A 21528-nucleotide genomic window follows, 5' to 3' on the forward strand; every position below is an offset into this window, starting at 1 on the left:
ATTAACAAGAACTAACAGATGAGTTAAGCACTTGTAGTTAAGAAAGTACATTCTAATTTAGTATATAAAGATGTGTCACTTGAAAAAAAAAATATTTAACACTTGATATAATTAATATTTGCATAATATAGTCAAAGGAAAAATTTTATGCTCGATTAAGCGGATGAACAGGGAACTAATAGAAAATTGATTACCTAATTTAAGTAAAATTGTGAGTTATTGATCAAACAAACAAATTAAAAACACCCATCTAATAATATATAGACATATAGTTATTAATTGTTGTTATTGTTACAAGAATTTGTCATTTTTATGTTCAATTTTATTTATAAAGAAGACAATCCCTCATCAAATGCTAATAAGTATCAATATAAAAATGCCAATAAGTATGATGGAGTGGAAGTTTCATACTTTCATTGGCATGGCCCAAAACATCTCTTCTATCATTTGAAAACAATCTTGGTGTTTTTCTTTTTGGGTTCAAATTTTTTGTCTATTAAGAATGGTATTCTTCCATCATATAGTTTCAGATTGTTACACAAACAAAATTCAAAAAAAAAAAATGAAAGAAAAAAAGTTCCGTCCATCATCCATAAAAAGATTTTTTGTGGTCCCAAGTTGAAATGCAAATTTATGTCGCTTGCACAAATGATCATCACAAGCATTCAGAGGAGAGAACAATCATTTCACACACCAAACAGTACACATAAAATGGAGAAAGGTTTCCTCAAATTGCAACGGTCAAATCTCTCACCAATTTTTTTTTTTAAAGGCAAATCTCTCACAGTCTCACCATAAATAATCAACCCAGAGTTTCATTTTTAAGTATTTCTTTTGTCTTTCTATATATATAAAAAAAAGTAGTTCTTTTGTCTTTATACTTTATTAGAACTTAAATAAAATCAACTTATAGTTACAAGTTTTTCTCTATGTTGTCGTCCAATTATGAATTATTCTATTCAGTAAAATTGTTAAATCAGTCAAAAACTTAAAAATTAACTTGTAATTAAAAGTTGAAAAGTTAACTTATTAAATTAAAAGTATTGAAGTAGTTAAAAATGTCAAATGACAAAAAAATAATAAAATAACGATTCATTTTAAAAAGTTAACAAAAAAATGAATTAAAAAGTTAACAAAAAAATGAATAAATGTATAGATAAAAATAAAAGAAAATATAAAAAAGTAAAAATTAGTGTTTAAAAAAATTTATTTCTAATAAAATTTTTAAAAAATATTAAAACTACTGAAAAATTACTAAAAAAAAGTATTTATCAAACATGCAAATGAATTTTTCAGTCACTCAAAAAAGTTAAAAACTAAATGAAATATGTTATTAAAAGGATTAAAAGGATAGCCTAACTTAAGAGAACATAGTTAAATTGGTTCAGCATGTTATTGTAAATTTTTTAACATTTGATGGTAGAATAAAAAAATCACACATTAATTAGTACAAAACTTCTATTTTTTTTTATCAATACAAATTTCTTTAAATAATGTCGCGCCCTCAAACTTTTAAACAAAGATCACAAATATCTGAACTAGATAAATCTTTGAATTAGTTTCGCATAAAATTTAACCGAGAACGATGATATATAGGGAAGTAAAATTATTTTCTAGAGTTAGTTTAATATGTATATTCTGCTTCACTGCTAGCTGTTTAAAATGAAGGGTTTTGTTTTCTTTCTTTATTATTTCTCTTTAGAAAAATATGGGAAAAGAAGAGAGTTCCAATGCAACTTTTCCAATGAATTTTTATTCTCTCCATTTCCGAAGAAAACCACTTTACTTTTTAGTAAAAATGATAATAATGTGCTAATAATCAGAGTAAATATAAGCACTATAATATTTTTTATGTATGAATATTTCTATGCGTAGAAAAAATCAGGTTAGAGTCTAAAACCTTCGGATATTTTTCAAAATGGGTCAAGCTGGAATGTCAAAGTTAGAAAGATGGGTGTTAGAAACATAACTTTATTATGGGATAAACTTACTTCATTGACCAATTTGTGTACCTTTTTTAATTCACAAAATCGTGGCTTCTTCTAGTTTTCAAAGAGATAAAGAAAGCTTAGGGGCGTAAAAAAAAAAATCTAAAAGGGAATGTTATGTGTTTGGAGTGGTTAGAATGACTAAATCAAGTGAACAAACATACTTTGCAGCAATGATCCTAGCTATGGCCTAAAATCTCACACGAGCTAAGCTTGTCACCATCACACTTTGGAAGTAACAAATTGTCTATTAGTAAGCCTACAAAAACATTCCTGATACTTTACACCAAGTCACATCCAAAGGGCTATCTTGATTACTTTTGCCATCTATCAATCACACCACTTGTATATATGGGCTTGGATGAAGGATTTTGGTCCAGTGGACCCAATAAAAATGTTATGGGTTATGCAAGTGACCCTTTCTTGATCCCTTCCCTGTATAAGCCCTAGCCTATAATTCTAGCTCCTTTACAAAAAAAAAATTCAAAGCTTTATATGTCACATGTTGGAATTCAATTAAAAAAAAGGTAAAATTAATTTAACACTAATAAATAAGTTAACTTTAATAGGGATCCATTATGAGTGTAGAAGTTAAGTTTAATCAGTGTAAAAATCATCTTTAGTGTGACTTTTAATCTAATGATCATACAAGTTGATAAATTATCAATATAGTTATTTGTGATTGAATAAAATTACAAAAGATATTTATCATGTTTGAGACAAAATTGAATACTTAATATGGGTACCTCTTTCCATAAATATTCTAATTTTGTTTCATCATGTTTTATTACACTAGTCCCTTCAACTAAACTTTAGTAATGTCATTTCATATACTGCAAATTATAAGATTTTTCTTCTTGAAAAACTCATTGTTGAAATCAAACCTCATATAATACGTTTACTGTTTGTAAATATTGGAATTAATATCAAGCCTTGTTCTAAATTCCTGTTCCTCACGAATAATGTACTTCATACTTGTCAAACAAAAAATGGTCACATGTTTTTCTTTTATTATTTTTAAATTAGTTCAACCATTCATTTTAATTCTAATCATTCATATAAAATCCAAATAACAAAGATATTTCATATCACTAATGGCATGCAGTACATGATAAATCCATGTGACAAGCCTTAGCATCTTCCTGGAAAACAGCATTTACCGTTATATATCATAATTCTATAATCACATTGCTTCATTGGGCATATAATAAAAGTCTAATCCCTCTTCCAAAAGATGACTTAACTAAATGATCTGATCTGTTCAGCTATAATTTTTCATCTCAATCCACAAACATAACAACAAAAAGATGAAAATTCTTCACTTGCAAACAAATCATTACCATCTGATCACCCAAGTGCATTAATCAATGAAAAAGGAAGCTATAAAAATACATGGATGCTTAATGCAATAACAGCCTCAGAAATTGAGGAGGCCACACAGAAATTGGAATTGGTCGGGTAGTTCTTCAACAGTCAATTGTATTTTTGTGTGGCTCTTGGGACCTCTCTTGCTCAAAAGTCTAGGGATTGTTTGTTTATAGTCTCAAGTGTAATGAAACAAAGCCCAATATTGGTTTGAATTTTTTTTAAGCAAAATATATTTACAAACTGATGAAGTGGCTTTAGCTGTGTTGTAGCCACTTTTGGGAACATGGGATCCGTTTTGGTGAGCTAATTTAGTCGTTAGCATGTGACATGCTTTTCTTAATTAGGATTCCATTTTGTCCTTTAAAACCCTTATTGTCCTATAGCTTGTAGATGCCGTATAGCCTTATCTCATTGCTAATCTCACTATTCTATTGTTTCCATATGGTAACATGTAGTCCTTGCTCCTTATGATTATCATTAATAAACATGTATTTAGGCTTCAAAATGTAGACTCATGGTCCAAAGTTGTGGACCACACACTTTGGTGTATAGGGTCCTACTTCTCTCTATTGGCTAGCTAAACTTATATTAAGTAGCTGCAATTGAATTAAATATTAGTAGATTAGTAGCTGTAAGTTGTTCTTTCCATTCTTAATCATCATTATTAACTAAAGATCTTTAATGTGATGATCCTTAGTTCAAATAGGTAGAATCATCTCTCAGCAGCTAAGATTAAATGATTACTATTGTTTTTCCCTTTGTTTTTTAAACATGGCAGCACAAGAGGGTCAAATACCACATACTGCAACAAATCATTCAAACTCTTTCAATTATTTACCCACTACTACTAATTTATTATTACTTGCTTTTTGCTCATGTAGTCGTTCAGGGCACCATGAAAAGTGTGCAATCCCTCTGTCCCATTTGCTCTAATTGTGTTTGAATTACATCATGCATTTTTGCCCTCACTTTCCATTTTCTTTGTGCCATTTTCTTGACCGAGTCCATTCCACACACATTCAGTTCAAGAAAAAAAAGGTTGTCTTCTGCTTTAAATGGGTGCCCTACAAGAGTATCAAAATGTTACTTTCCTAGTCTTTGTAACTTGCTTTGTGGCCCTGATATATAATGCTTATATGCTATTTACTAATATTTAGGGACATCTACATGCATGGAGTGATATGAACAGAAGATTATTTGTCACTTAAACATCTAATTAGAGTTCAATCTTTAGGTTTGTGTGTATAAAAAAATATCTGCGGACAGAGATCAATATCTTAACTGCATATTTGAAAACACATTGAGTAGCATGCATACAAATCATGTCCATCTAGTAAAAAACATGAAAGGTTGTATAATTCATATTAGAGCATGATTAAACATATTCTAAATAAATCTCAGTATTTCGAGAGATTAAACTTTAACTTTCTACATAAATACTTTGAATTTACTCCAAACTAAATACTGTTTAGGAACAGAACAGCAAGACCATATTCTTGATATAAAGCTTCCCTTTCTTTTCAATATGCATAATGCATATTAGTGAAAAATATATGGGGATAATAACCCTGGGCCTTTGATCCATTCCTTACAGAACATAACCTCCTTGAAGGCACATTTCACTCTACTTTTGAGGGGGCCCTTGAGGCCCATCATTATCTTAATGATTTGACCAAGCATACCTCACTGTTTTCTTCCAACTTTATAAGCTTTGATTGCTAAGGGAAAACAACACACTATTTTAAGCAATAACGGCGAATAATGATCGAAGGCACCAGCAGATAGCTTTTTGCATGTGGACACTTTCATGAGTGGTCATGAATTTGACGAGTGAGACCATGTCTGGCAGCTCACAATTAGAAGAAGCTTCAAGCACACAAGTTTTTGTGTATTGACATGCAAAAACGTTACCCCCTTTTATTGAAGTCAATATAATAATAATGATTGGATAAGAAATCATGCAGTATGCAAGGGAGAAGATTCAGAGAAACTTAGACACATTTCTACATTTTTCTTTCTTTTTCTTTTTATTTTTTCTCACTCCAACTTTATCTTTTAGGGTCCATTTGATAGAATGAAAAAAAAAAGGAAATTGAATCACGACGAAAATTTTGAATTAAAGTAACATATATTTTATAAAAATATGAGTCCCATGTGATTTTATTACTCTTTTTTTTTTTTCTTTTTCTACAATCGAACAGATCCTTAATGCAAGTTTTTGGATAAGACAACTCATTTCGTGACATCATATACTCTATGTTTCCTTAACATTTTAATAACATTACTGTGTTTGTGAGGCTTGAATTTTGGATCAGCTATTTCTGAATAAAATGTATAATTCCAGAGTAGAGGAACTAGAGTATCTGTATATTCTTCTCCTAATTAATTTTGTTTTTCTAAGACCTTGTTTAGATAAAAATTTCAATTATTAATTATATGAAAAGAAAAAAAATGTAGAACAAATTAAGTTTCAACTATAGTTATAAGTTATAATGCATTTATTTACTTCGATTTATATAGAAGGTCCTTCATTTAACTTTTAAAAAAAAACTTATTATAACATACGTAGAAGTTAATTTTAACTTAATTATGAGAGAAATTTTTTTTACACAACTATGAAAAAAACTTAATTCATTTTTATTTTTATTTTTTTTATAAGTATTTATTAAAAAGATTATTTAAATGAAATGTTATCTCGTGCACAAAAAATATGGCAACAGTGAAGTATTTTACTTACGATGACAAAATATTTGTTCTTACATTAGTAATGTTTGGGGTGAGAAAATTGGCTGTTAGATCACACTTCCTCCGCTAAAGATGTGTCATATCAATTTAATTTTTGAAAAGTGATAGAGTAACTAAAGAGGATAAGGTGAATTTATAACTATTCATTACAAAAATAACGATAAAAAATTATAACAAAAATCATATACATATATAACAAACAATTAAATTATTAAAAATTCTAAATTGTTAAAACTTAAAAGATACAAAAATGTACTTTGTCCTTTAATTTGGAGTACATCTTTTATTCAGAGATTAAATCCATGGTCATTTATACCAATTGTGCTATTCTTTCTACAAAAGAGAAGAAAAAAAATCTCATTATTCATGTCAATTGGATTTTTGTTTTTGGAGGAATACTATGAAGTAATTGCTTTCACATCACTCATGGTTTGACTCTTAAAGATTAAATGGAAAATACGCAATTTATTCATCACTATTTTACAAATATTCGTTTGGATTTATTCAGTAATTATGGTGAATCCAAAAGCAAAAGTCCAACGTACAAAAACATTCTCTGGCAAATTTTATTTGACAACAAAACTTCAATTTATTCATTAGCCCTCAAACTGTAGTTAGATTATTTGGGTTTTGTAGGCCCAACTCTTAAGACATGTCCATAACTATATGGATTGAATGGAACATTCAGAACTTTACTTCCTACACCCTCAAAAGACAAAAGGGAACAAAAATACCCTCACCAGGCACCCCTTCCTCCACAAGAAACCCTAGTCATCAACTACCCACCTTTGCACCAAAGAGGATCAATTTGTGCTGGTTAGCATAGGGTATAGGGGAAGTGTTGGGGTTGATGTCCCAAATGATGATGCAAGTGGTGTCAATGTTGGAGGTGGCAATGCACTTGGGGTCAATGTCATTCCAGTCAAAGGAGATCAGAGGGATGCAGGACTTGTTGGTTTTGTTGTTGAAGAGGAATATGGCCTCAACAGAGTTGTCATGGACCTCCCAGGTAAGAATGACAATGGGTAGAATCTAGATAGAGTCTTATAGTACCTGTCATCCCATATACATGCATTTAACAGAGTTGTCATGGACCTCCCTTTGCCATCGCCTTGGCCTTCGGTAATTTGCACATTGATTCCTTCAGTTTGGGAGTGGTCGAAGGAAAGGAAGGAGTGGCGGTTAGGGAGAGGGTGTCAGGGTGGAAGGAGAGGATGTCAACACGATTGTTGTATTCTTTGATGAAGGTTTCAAGGGTGAGGTATTGGGGTGGTGCAACCATATTTTGAAATAGTTATTCAAAATATGATTTTTATATTTCAATATAGATATTTCAGAATAAGAACAAATAGTCCAAAAACCTATCATGTATCACCCATTTTGGAAAATGAAAATTATATTATGGAATAAGAACAATAAGAGCAATCTGGAATATGACTATTCTGTAATAAAGTAAGGGCAATATTGGAATTTAGAAATATTTGGGGGTGTAGGAAAAAAAGAGGAAAATCTGGGCCATTGTTTCCTGCGTCCCAGTTCTGCTAACTGCACCTCCTTAAACTCATAACTTTTAGAAAATTCCCAAAACTACCTTGCAGCCCCTTTTATGTAGTTCATCCTCATTTTCAACGGTTGGAAGCTTAAACAAGAATAATATTTGTTCAATTCAACCAATTTAATAAAATCTTTTGTTTATGAAAAAAAAAGGTACATAGTGCATTTGCATGCCATATCTATAACCAAATGAGTGCCTTTGATTAAACACTGGTTAATGAGGTCCTCCCTGGGTTCAATTATGGTCAGCAATGAAGTTGAAAAAAAAGAAGAAAAAGGAACATAGCAAAAGTGCTTCAGAAAACCACGTTTGCATCAATTTGTTACTGCTCGTCACTATGCACCAGTGACAACTTAAAGTTCAATAAATCAAATAAATAACAAACAACTTAACTATCTATGTTGGGGTTGACTTATAGTACTAACACTCAATGATGTAGTTTATCGGATCACATGAAAGCATTCCGGATTAGATGATCCATAATGCTAAAATAATGATGAATTATGGAGCATCCTAATCAAAATTATGAAACCCACCCTTACAGCAGATCCTATCCAAAATTATGAAAACATAATTCAGAATTAAGTAATCTAGACTCTAGAGTACAAATTGTTTCCGGATAAAATAATTGAGAATTATGTCTGCAAAATTCCAGATTGGTTGTTCTGGAATTGTGTAAACATTTATGTTTTCATAATTTGGATTAGGTGTTCCGTTAGGACACAAATAATTTTCACTATTTTGGATCTGTCTATCCATAAATACAAGTATATATGAAGAAAAAAATCTACTAACTTACCTTAAGTAGTGTCTTCGTCAAAAGGGAATAACAGCTAGAGAAACTCAAATTTATTAATGTTAGAGGGGAATGGGTGAAGAAGCTCAACTTTATAAAAAAAAAGATAAAGGGTAATTTTCGAATTTAAGAAATTATGGGGAGGGAGTTAGGAAAACTTGTGGGTGTAGGAAGCAAAGTCCTAAACTGTCTTGAGTTCCATCTAGTGGCCCAAATCCAACGACATACATGGGAGATACTATATAGAATCCCCTTTTTACTCTTTGCATGCCCACCAATTTTTTCTCTCCTTATAATATACTATTTTTTTGGTTTTGGTCTTCATAAAAAAATAATCAAAATGATCCTTGTAATTTTCTTTTTGGTTTTGTCTTTGCAGTTTTGTTTAAGTCCTTCTAATATATATATAAATTTTTCATTTTAGTCTCTATAATAGTTTGTTCATTTTGACAAATGGATATATTACAAGGACTAAAACAAATAACAACGACTAAAATTAAAAAAAAATACAAGGAAATTTTGAAAAAAAAACATTTATAAGGACCAAAACAAAAAATAGTTTATTATAAGAACTAAAAATATATTTAAGTCTTTTAAATAAAAATATACTTTTACAAAAATTAGTTTTTGTGATGCAATTATGTTTTCTTTTATTTACACAAAGACTTCTAGCATTTCATTCATAATCCACTGGGAAATACAAGATGGAACACAAGAGGAAACATGGGAACAAGGATAAGATGGAGCCACCTTTGCTAAAGCATGGACAATTAGATTGACTTGTCTCCTAACAAAACCAACACTGAAACTTTGGATACTAAAAAATAAACTCCTACACTTAACTAACACAATGCCAAGTTCAAACACCTCATGGGGTTGGGCTTCGAATTCTATCATCAACACCCATACTATCCATTTCAAAAATGGACATTTTGCAAGCCCAAGGAAATAACATATGCTTTAATGCAAACAAAAGACCACTAGCTTCCCCCTACATTACTTCAAGCCATAGATTCATCCATCCAATGGAAACCGATAGCACCCTTCCTTGATCATCACAAACACACAATCCAAAGCCAATACATTTATATCTTTTATGAGAGGATGCATCAACATTATACTTCAACTTACCACCATATGGTGCCCTCCATGACTCCATAAAGTTTTCATTAGGAGCTTTCTCATTGCTAACAAATAGATTCTTTGCTCTCAACCAGTCTTGGAAAAAGGAGTTTGCTCTACTCAAGACCCCAACATCACGACAATCTTTAGCTTTCGATACCTTATCATTTCTTTGTCTCCAAATAATCCACATCAACGTGGCGGGTCTTTGTTGTTGCTGGGTGCTTAATGATCTCATCAATTAGAAGAATAACCGAGAGAAAGAATCACAACATTGGAAATCAATTCCTCCATTTTATCCTTCACGTGAATTCCTTCCAAGCACTCCAATGTGGCCAGACAGATTGCGAACACATGACATGTATGATGTAATTATGTTCTAATGCAATACAAAAGCTAATTTATGTAAAATTTACGAAAAAAGTAAGGGTATAAAGGTTAGTGAAAAGAAGGGGTTTTAAGGGTTTTTTTAAAAAAAAACTTGGAAGTGTGAAAAACAATAAAGGGTTGTAAATAGAAATCCCCCTAAATCATCAACTCCGTCCATTATAAAATTGCATGTGCCATTATTGCATTCTCACTTTCCTTTTCTCTTGCATTTTAGAAAATAGGCCACTGTTTTGTTTTTGTGCCTTGCAAAGCTGGTCCATTGCTCTAGTTATAATGTATATGACTTTCTCTTAAGGCCTGATTTAGGTGAAAGAATGTTTGAGCATTTTTTAATGAAGGAGTATGAAAAAATAGTGAGATTCATTTATTTTTATGAAAATTAATGCAATTTTATGGATTGCTTTGTTTAATTTGAATTTTTTATTTTATTTACAAATAATTATAAAAACATCAAATTAAATTATTTATTTATTATTTTTATAAAAGTGTACAGAAAAATATGAAAATAGGATTTTGCTATTTTCATTATTTTATGTATGGAAATTTAAAAATAAAAAAGAAAAGAAAAATAGAATGAATTTTTTAATTATTGATTGTCTCAATTAGATCCGAAGTCTAATTTATTTACTTTTATTTAGGTTTATCTATTGATTATGTTGTGCATTTCAGGTGGGCTAGTCATTTTACAATTGGGGTTAGATTTGGGGAATTGCTAGGTGTACCTACTATAATTTCTTGTGTACCCAACATTTTAAGTGAACTGTCTAAATTACTCTTCGTTAAAATTTTAAAAAGCTCTCCATTTCCTCTCCCTCTCCCTACATTGAGTTGTTGTGTTTCCCTCTTCTTCGTTATTCGTTTCTTCTTGCCACGTTACTGTCGTTTGTGCCTTCATTTGCATGATGTTGCCAGTCCTCACCACTGTTGTTGCTTTCGCCGTAAGTTCCTCTTTTCCACTCCTTGATTGAAGGACTTAAACAAAGCTACAAAGACAAAACCAAAAAGATAACTGAATAAATTATAAGTATAATGCATACAAATACATATTTCCAATATAATTATCTAATTTATTAATTTATTAATTAATAAAATAATAATTGAATAAATTATTATTATTTAAAAATAAATTAATATTTTTTTGTTATAATATTTATTTAATAAACAAATATTGTTGTATATTTTTAATATGAATTTATTTATTTAATCATATTTGTTTTTTTAAGTTGGTTTTTAATAATTAATTAATTAAATAATTAATTAATTTACGAATTTTGTTTATTTAAAAATGAATGTATAAATATTAGTTATTTATTTATTTTTAAAATATAAGTAATTTAATTATATTTGATATTTAAATAGTTTTTTTTTATAAATTTGTTAAATATCAAAAATTCCATTTTTTTTTTATAAGTATATATTGTACAATTTGGTTAAACAAGAAAATCTAATATTGTACATGACAAATTCTTTTTATTGATATAGTCGTATAAATATCATTACACTAATATTATTAAATATTTATATAAATAGTGCTTGGAAGTATAAAATTAAAATTTCTTCATTTGTTTATAAATATTTAAAAGTATTCCAATACTAATTTGTAAAAAAATAAATAAGTCATTTATTAGAAATAAAAAACAAGTTTGTACTTAGATTTTCACCATATATTTTAGTTTATTAGAATTAGTGATGTGAAGTTTATAAATTTTAAAAAAGAATTTCTATATTGATTTATGAATATATAAAAGTATTAAAAATTTTATTTAGAAAATAATAAAATATTTATTTATGAATTATCAAATAGTAATTTATTAAATATTTTAAATCAAATTTATTTATTAGTCAATTTCTTAGTTAGTTTATGAAACTCAACTATTATTTGAACGATGACATTAATTAATTGTTATTACTATTTAAATTTGTAGATTATGGTTAGAACGAAATGATTGTGTCATGTTTTAGGTAGAGTTTTAGGAAGAGTCTAAGGGACACAAGTTAGTGATGACCGACAACATCTGCATGTAGACAACGGGCAGCTGCAGCTGTTGCTAAAAATGTTGATCATCTAGCTGGCGCGGTTCATGAGCAGCCCCAGGAACCAATTACTCATGATGTATGTGTTGTTGCCTAGGATTTTCTATACGGGCCCCACAATACATTGGTTTTAACAAATTATGTTTATCATGTGGCAACCACAATTTGGGTAGGAGAGGTACTTAATACTTGAATTATATAATATTTGAATAACTATTTTTCATTCAACCTCAAGTAATGAATTTTATTTTTTTTAGGAACGTCCTAAGTTGAAGGGCTTTTTTGCTAATTGGGGGTAAAAAAATTCGCAATTTTCCATTTGGGGATATATTTCAAAAAATTACCCAAAACGGGGTAAATCGTAACACCTGTTACGACTTTTTAATTTTTTTTATTTTTTAACTGAAGTCGTAAAAATATTTATGACTTCAGTGTAAATATAATTTTTTTACGACTTTAAAGTCGTATTTTTTTTAAAAAAATGTATTTTGTTTATGACTTTAAAGTCGTAAAACTGTCTTATTTATTTTTTAAAAAATTTTCTGAGGTACAAGACTTTGAAGTCGTAACCTCCCTCTTAAAACAAACGCTATTTTACTATTTGTAGCCTGTTTTTAATTTGTTAACCTTTTTTTCATAAATTTGTTTTTTTAATTTAATAATGTTTACAGTTTTATTTTTTTAAAATAAATTTTTTAAAAAAAATATATTTAAATATATGATAAATAATATTAAGTTGATTTTATTAGTGTATTTTTTGTGATTTTATTTGATATGTTATTATTTTATTTTAATGTTTAATTATTTAAAACATGTTATATATTTTTATTATAGTTTACTTTAAATGTTTTTTATTTAAAGTTTAAATAATCTATCAATAAAAATTAAAAACAACATAATTAATACATTAATATAAAACACACAATACAAATGAAAGAAAAACATAAAAATTACAAGTTATTTTAGTCATGTACTTGTTTGTATGGACAGTTGCTCCGATTATGTCCTTCAGTTCTACACAATGAGCATTTCTTAAGCCTATTTGGAATTGGTTCATCCATCTCATTATGTATCTAAGTAGTGGTTGACCTGCCTGATGTTTGTCGTCGTTTCAAAGGATCAGACATAAAATGCGGACCTAAGTATTAAGGCCATGTGTCTTCACTTCCAAGGAAATGAAAATGATGTCGATAAACTTTGAAAATATTTTCCAACTTGTATACAGGGTCAACAAAGTCATCATAATTTAAATTGCAAAAAGCACACGCTGCGATTGCATGTGAGCAAGGTAGTCAAAGTGTTTGAAATTCTCCACAATCACACAACCATTCATTCAATTTGACAGTGCATGCCATTGCTCGTCGACCAAGTCGCGTATTTGCAATTTCTTGAACCTCAAACTCCTATGTCTCGAACATACATGCGAACATAATGTGAGGTAGCAATGTGTTGATTTTCTTGCATCATGACATATACGTCTTCGGAGTACCTATGCCCTGCATTTATCATATTCATGATTTTGATGCTGTTAGTGACAAATGAATCATTTATTTTATTAAATGTTTCATTGACTAAGGCAGTAATAGGTAATGTTCGAGCTCCTTTCAAAACAGAATTCATACATTCAGCAAGGTTGGTAGTCATATGGCCATACCGTTTTCCTTCATCGTAGGCCCGAGTCATTTTACTCTTAGGAATTTGATCCAACCAATCTGCTGCTTGTGGAAACTCTGCTCACATAGCAAGCAACTTAGCCTCAAATCGTGATTTCCTCATCTCATATCCTGTGCGAAAAGATAGAATAATGAGTAAAAAATTTAGTGAACATGTAATAAAGCAAGAATATGATGCATGAAATAGGTAGAAACATACCCATATTGATGACTTGTTTTTTTAAGTCAACATTTTTAAACTATTTGTTGAAATTTGATGCAATGTGGCGAATGCAATACACAGACGAAACATCTGGTCCATTCTAGCCAACGCGTTCGGATTGTAAAGCTGCTAGCAAATCGGTTCCCTTGTCTGATATAATACACAAATTTGGTTGCGGAGTAACATATCTTCGCAAATAATGCAAGAACCACATTCAAGCTTCTTTAGTCTCACTCTCAACAATTGCAAAAACAAGTGAAAAATTGTTCCTACTACCATCTTGTTCGATGACAGTCAACAAAGTACCATGGTATTTGCCAGTTAAAAATGTCTCATTTACTTGCACAAGTGGCTTGCAATATTTGAAGCCTTCAATGCATGGATTAAACGCCCAAAATACACGATTAAGAATCACCCTAGGAGGGTTATCGTCACATTCCTCCATTGAAGATGAAGTTTTGTATTTTACTATGGTACCTGGTATAAAGTGTTGAGCAGCTGTGAACCATATAGACAAGTAACTATATGATTGTTCCCAACTTCCAAATGCCATTTCAAGAGCTTTTTGTTTAGTTGTCCATGTTTTTTTGTATGAAACAGTGTAATGAAACCGTTGATGCATGTCTGCAATCAAGGTTTTGATTTCGATACCCGAATTTGTTTTCACTAAATGAATAATATTATGGGTAATTACAGAAGAATCTAACCTAACATGATCTTGTGATATGGTAGAATTTGTGCATGTGTGAATATTGTTTAATTTCTTCAACTCCCACCTTTTGCGTATTTTGCTGAACGATACTCTCGCCCTCCAATAACATCCATTACCATATTGATTACACATGACAACATATTTGTCACTCTTGTTCTCGACTACATCAAAATTAAATGAATGCATAAAATGGAATTGTTTAATGGCATTCACAGCAGCTTGTTTTGATTCAAATGTCAACTCTTCATAAAGGTCATTTGTATTAACACTCGCTGTCCTTTGATAAGGATTTAAGTACTCTTGATTTTCAGAAAGTTGGCTACTAATAGTTTCAAAATATGAAGATGACTCACTTTGATTGCTTGTTTCACCATGTTCACCAAAATCATGTTGTTGTTCGTCATCACTGAAGTCACTAACATGATCTCTTATTATGGGTTCTTTAGTAGTCATCTGTAAAAAAAAATTATTGATTAGTAAGGAATCATTGGATTACATGTAATGTAAAAAATTAAAACCTTTTTAAATATCTATTTTGTGTATGTAACACTAAAAAAATTATGTCAGTATGACTCTAAGAAACACGTCAAAATCAGAGAACCAGGCTGATTGTTTGGATGCAACAGATGCACCGAAGTGAGAATGAACCCTCCTTTTATAGGTTTCATGGGAGTGAACAGTGTAATAATAATTTATCTAACTCATATTCTAAAACACAAAATAATAACTAAACCGTAAATTAATAATAACCAAACAGTATTATTCTAAAACATAAAATAACAATTTAACAAAATTAATTGATCATCTTTAATAATTTATGTAACTAAATCGTAAATTAATAATAACTAAACACTAATATTCTAAAACACAAAATAAGAATTTAACAAAATTAATTTAATATGTATAATAGTTTATCTAACTAAATCGTAAATTAATAATAACTAAACACTAATATTCTAAAACATAAAATAATAATTTAACAAAATTAATTGATCATCTATAATAATTTATATAACTAAACCGTAAATTAATAATAACTAAACACTAATATTCTAAAACACAAAATAATAATTTAACAAAATTAGTTTAACATGTATAATAATTTATCTAACTAAACCATAAATTAATAATAACTAAACACCAATATTCTAAAATACTAAACCATAAATTAATAATAACTAAGTGATATTAAAAATGCAAAACTAATTAATAGTGAAGTCGTGTGGTATTCCACGACTTCAACAATTGTCTTGTGAATTAATAGTGAAGTCATACTCCAAAGTAAAAAGCAGTTTATAAACAACAACAAAAAATCAGAAAATTGAAAGGCCATCACTTGTGCAGCACAAAAAACAACAAAGAAAATCAGAAAACAGATCCTTGAAAATAGCATACGCAGTGTATTGTTCACTCATGCTAATGCAGTGTATTATTAACTCATGTTGCAACACTGAAATAGCAGAAAACTGCAGCCAAGGAATAGCTTTAGAACCTGTGAAGGTTGCTCAGGCAAGGCAGTGTATTGTTAACTCATGTAGTCATGAAGCATGCTTACACGATTTCCAACTTGCAATAATTATTATTAGTTATATATTATTAATAAAACACGTATAGTAGAAAACTGCAGTCAAGTCATGAAGGTTACACGATTTTCAAGGAAATAGCTTTAATACGTATAGCTTATATATATATATATATATATATATATATATATATATATATATATATATATATATATATTATTAATAAAGTTTTATTATATAATAGTATGGGAATTAACACGTATAACAATTACTTTCAAGTTTTATCATGTTTCGCTTTAAAACATATTTACTTAAGATGAATTAAAAATGGGGTGTAGAATTTTTTATGGTTAAAAATTGTCACAAATAATTTAATATTTAATAAAAAGTGACACAAGCAATTTCTATCGTCAGAAAATAAACACTAAATAAAATAATAATAAAATTAACATTACATCATCATTTAATGGCATACATAGAAGGTAAATACTAAAATCTTAATGAAAAAATTGTTTAGAGACTTTAGTCAGTTAAATTTTAAGGACTAAAACTTAAAATTTGATTTTTAAGATTAAGAACTTAGTTAACTCTTGAAAGCATATTTTAAGTCAAATAAAAATCACTCACAAAGTGTGTACGTAAGAGAATCCAACTTTTATGATTTATGATAGACAATGGACAATTTATGATAGCATGGGAATCTTGCAGTGCTACCAGCAACCTACATAGTAAAATGATTTATCATAAAATAGAATCTTGACAAAAAACAATAAAGTAGTCAAATTTAACTTATTTTGTACAAATGATTTATCATAGCACAGACCAACTTCATTGTGTATATTAGACTTAAAAAATTGTTGAGCAATATTCTACAAGTTAACATATTGGACTTCAAAAATTGTTGAGCACGAACCACCCTCCTTTCATACCTCCCTCCTTTCATTTTTCCTTATTCTTATTTTCATCCTTGTATCCATTTACCAATGGCATATGCACAATCCGGACTAGTTGATTGTTCGTTATTGCGCTTACAAGACAATCATATTTCAAATCAAGTATGGGAAGGCCAAGAGAGAATCATTCGTCCGAGATATACTTATGTTTAGGTTTTTACCCACTTGGATCAAATAGATAATTAGGTAAAAAATCTAATCAATTTAGCTGGTTTTGGACATATTATAAATGTTGGAAAAGTTGATATTAACCAGCATTTGGTTAGTGCGTTAGTTGAACGTTGGAGAATGGAGACACACACATTTCATTTTCCACATGAAGAGACAACCATTACTTTACAGGATGTGGCCCTACAGTTGGGCTTAAAGATTGATGGATTGCCGGTAACCGGTTTTATCACCGGCGATGTATGTGTTGCTTGTCAGACATTACTCGGGGAAACTCCACCTGATAAGTATGTAAAAGGTAAAATGATTTACCTAACTTGGTTACGGCAAAATTTTCAGCAACTTCCTGTTGATGCTGATGATGTTGTCATTGCACAACATGCTAGAGCTCATATGATGATGATTATAAGCAGTTGTTTGATGTCAGATACATCAGGTGCAAGAGTTCATTTTATGGATCTTCTTTTATTATCAAATTTAACTGAGGCAAGTCATTATAGTTGGGGTGCAACAGTATTAGCATCCTTTTTTCGAGCTCTAGATCGGGCTGTGAAGCCAGACCAAACTGAAATCGGTGGATGTTTGTTGTTGCTACAGTCATGGGCGTGCGACCGCATTAAATGTATTACCCCAAAGATAGATCACCTATCCATGGAAGAAGTACGACAAGGACTCGGATTTCCTCTTGCACGAAGGTGGTCTCGTCCAAGGACCGAACCAAATATTCCAACCAATTCAGTGAGATTGATACGCATCATATTTGATAAACTAGATATTAATGAGGTTCATTTTTGAATTTTCATGAATTAACTATTTTTTCCAGTTTCTTATTCCATTATAAATATGTTACAATAATAATGTATGTGTTGCAGTTCTTGTGGGCTCCTTATGACACACCAGAAATAAGGCCATTAATTAATGATGTAGAGGTATCAATGATTGTTCGAGCAAAAGTCCCTCTTATATGTTTTGCAATTGTCGAATGACATCCAATAGACAGGGTCATGAGACAATTTGGACTGCGACAAATTATTCCAGATGACCCATCAAATCTAGATCAAATCCACAACATAGATATGAGACGGAGAACAAATATTTTTTGGCCTCACCATCATCGTTCAGTGGATTCTCAAATGGAATCATTGGAATAATTATATTGTTCATGGTGAAATGGACCAAGGTCTTTTACATGAAAATTCAGAATACATGCAATGATATATACGTCGAACTAGACGATATATATCTACAGAGGTTGTAAATCTACTTTACAATTTTAATCATTCTTGATATCATTATTCATTGTTATTTCTAACTTTATAAATTTGAATCATAGTATTATTTTGGTCATCACCAACATCAATCATATGCGGAACCTAATGTACCTCCAGTACATGTTCCTGGATTTATGTCCCAACATCATCCATCACAAGCACAATATCAATCAACAAGTTTTTCTGGTCATGCGTCTCAAGGATGTCAACAAAGTTTTCAACCACTGGGGTTCTCATCATATATACCTCAATATTCATTTCAAGTCCCTTCTACCTCAAATGTTTTTTATGGCTCCTCACAAATGTTTGCCACCACTTTCAACACTCCTCCATCTGCATATAATCTTGCACCATCGAGTTCTTGTTATCGTCCATCATTACCTACTCAAATACGTGACATAAGTCACAAAGATGAGGACGAGAATAAGGACGAGGATGAGGATAACAATAATAACAACGATGACGATGATGATGACAACAATGGTCATCATGTTCCTTAACAACAACGGACGATTACACGTCAGCATCCTAGAACAAGAGGAGGTAGAGGCCGTAGACCGAGAGGATAACAAACACGGACAAATCCAATCCAATAAGATGAGAGACCCAGACGCATATCTAGAAGAACTCGTTGTGGGACATCATCTCATTATTAGTTTAACAAATATGTAATTTTTATTTAAATATAATCAATTTTTAATTTAAAGTCTTTCAATTTTTTTAATGTATTTTTATTGATAGATTATTTAAACTTTAAATAAAAAACATTTAAAGTAAATTATATTAACTTAATATTATCACCAAAAATATACTAATAAAATCAACTTAATATTATTTATTATATATTTAAATATATTTTTTAACTTTTTTATTTTAAAAAAATAAAATCGTAAACATTATTAAATTAAAAAAAACAAATTTACGAAAAAAAAAGGTTAACAAATTAAAAATAGGCTGCAAATAGTAAAACAACGTTTTTTTAGAAAGGGAGGTTACGATTTTGAAGTTGTATAGCTCAATTTTTTTTAAAAAAAATAAGACAGTTTTACGACTTTAAAGTCGTAAAATAAAATACGACTTTGGTTCTTTTTTAAAAATATGACTTTAAAGTCGTAAAAAAAAATTATATTTACACTGAAGTCGTAAATATTTTTATGACTTTAGTTAAAAAAATAAAAAAATTAAAAAGTCATAACAGGTGTTACGACTTCTAACTCAAAAGTCGTAACAACTTTTACGACTTATCCCGTTTTGGGTAATTTTTTGAAATATACCCCGAAATGAAAAATTTCTAATTTTTTTAACCTTGATTGGTAAAAAAGTCGAGTTGAAGTTGTCTTCTCATGGAATGAAGGTACAAAAATTTGGAAGGCTTACACCAGAAATTGAAGGCATAGTGATTGCTACAAGATTAAGTCTCCTGATTGCATGTTCCTTGGACACTAGCGACAGAGGACTTATATCTACTTTTGTGGAAAGTTGACACAAGAAAACTAGTAGTTTTCATCTTCTAGTAGGAGAGATCACTATCACTCCCAATGATGTGACATCTTCTAGTAGTTTAATGTAAGTTTTTTATGTTTATTCAATTAACAGTTTAGTTACTTTCTCTTATTGGATTTTATTATCATTATAATACTTTAATATTTTCTTTTTCCTTCCTTTTATTTGTTTAGGAATTAAAAATTCACAATCAACATTTGATTGTAAGATTAGAAAGTCTCAACTAGATGTTAATTTGGGGGGAAGAACTAAATTTGGATTTCAATTACTATGAAAACTTTAATGTCTTACTATGGTAGAATGGTAATAAGAATAGATTTTCATATTTGTCCATAATGACTAGTGGGTCGTTGAGCATTCCAATTTCGATTGTTGCATTCGAATAAGCTTTTAGTATTGCTTCCATTGTTTTCAAAAAGTACACGAGTCATCTCTTATAAAAAGAATACATGTTTTGATTTGTACTCACAATTAGTTACTTGATTTTGTTAATGGTAGTAATTTGTTTAATTTAAATTTAATTATTTATTATTATGATAATCATCTATATGTGTCATGTGATTTTCTAAATTTGATTACTTTTTATTTTAATTATGTAATATGTAGTGCATATAAATTAATAATAAGTTGAAAATATCATAAAATTTTGTAACTATTTTTTTATTTTTATAAACTCGCATCAAATCATTTAGGTTAGATTTGTAATTTGATAGATTTTATTTTACAAAAATTAATTTCATGATAACATTACAATGTTCACTAAACTTAAAACAAAAATAAAAAATTGCAATAAAATAATATAAGGTTTCAAATATAATCATTAAGAAAACGACATTGTTGCATTTCACACAAACAACAAATCGTTATAGTGAATAGAGATGTGTAGATATTGTTGTGATTTGTGAATTGTAAATGTTATAAGTGAAGAAAAAAAGGGAAGAAAAGAGTATTGTGAATGACGTGACTTTAATCTGGCTGTTAGGGTTCAAAGTAAGGTGAGATTTTTTTAAAAAAATTTTGTAGGAGAAACATGATAAAGAAGGTGAGAAACATACTAATGGGCGTTACTAAGAAACATTTTGATCAGTTGAATTTTGCTAGCTTTGAGATGCAATCTTAAGTTAAAAAATAAGAGAAATTATGCACATATTTCATAACCAACATTTGACACTCGCAAGACTTTTACAAGTTTTATTATAAAGCATGCTACAAATATACAAATAACTTTAAGAGACCAAATTTTAATTTGGTTGTAATTCTTATTCTTCAAAATAATTCGTAGATTCAAAATATAGAGAAAATAGTTTTAAGAGAAAGAGAAGGTTGAATTTTTGTGTATTGCGCAATCTAATGGTGTAGTATCCATGATTCTAGGATGCTACTTTCTTGGGATCAAAAGTATAAAAAACAATCAAAATCATATAAGTAAAATTAGATTATTATGACAAATCTAATATCAACAAAAATAAATCATATCAATTAAGAAAAATAACCAAATATCAAAAGAAAGAAAAAAATATCAACT

General features: G+C 29.5%; 2 protein-coding genes across 2 annotated transcripts; one reads left to right on the forward strand and one right to left on the reverse strand.

Moving 5' to 3' along the window:
- Positions 1-14087: 14087 nt before the first annotated feature.
- Positions 14088-14426, reverse strand: LOC114400405. The gene has a single exon (XM_028362846.1). The coding sequence runs from the start codon at positions 14424-14426 to the stop codon at positions 14088-14090; it is 339 nt and encodes a 112-aa protein (XP_028218647.1).
- Positions 14427-17349: 2923 nt separating this feature from the next.
- LOC114400406 (protein MAIN-LIKE 2-like) lies at positions 17350-18215 on the forward strand. The gene is made up of 2 exons (XM_028362847.1): positions 17350-18012; positions 18102-18215. The coding sequence occupies exons 1-2, from the start codon at positions 17350-17352 to the stop codon at positions 18213-18215; spliced, it is 777 nt and encodes a 258-aa protein (XP_028218648.1).
- Positions 18216-21528: the final 3313 nt, after the last annotated feature.

The sequence above is a fragment of the Glycine soja genome, chromosome 19, assembly GCF_004193775.1.
Source record: "Glycine soja cultivar W05 chromosome 19, ASM419377v2, whole genome shotgun sequence".
Classification (NCBI taxonomy): Eukaryota; Viridiplantae; Streptophyta; class Magnoliopsida; order Fabales; family Fabaceae; genus Glycine; species Glycine soja.

What these genes read in the sequence shown, in the direction of transcription:
- LOC114400405 (XM_028362846.1), bottom strand. Translation starts at nt 14,426, where the DNA reads ATGGCATTTGGAAGTTGGGAACAATCATATAGTTACTTGTCTATATGG.
- LOC114400406 (XM_028362847.1), top strand. Translation starts at nt 17,350, where the DNA reads ATGGAGACACACACATTTCATTTTCCACATGAAGAGACAACCATTACT. An exon ending in ATAAACTAGATATTAATGAG is followed by an intron (nt 18,013 to 18,101) that starts GTTCATTTTTGA and finishes TATGTGTTGCAG; the next exon opens with TTCTTGTGGGCTCCTTATGA.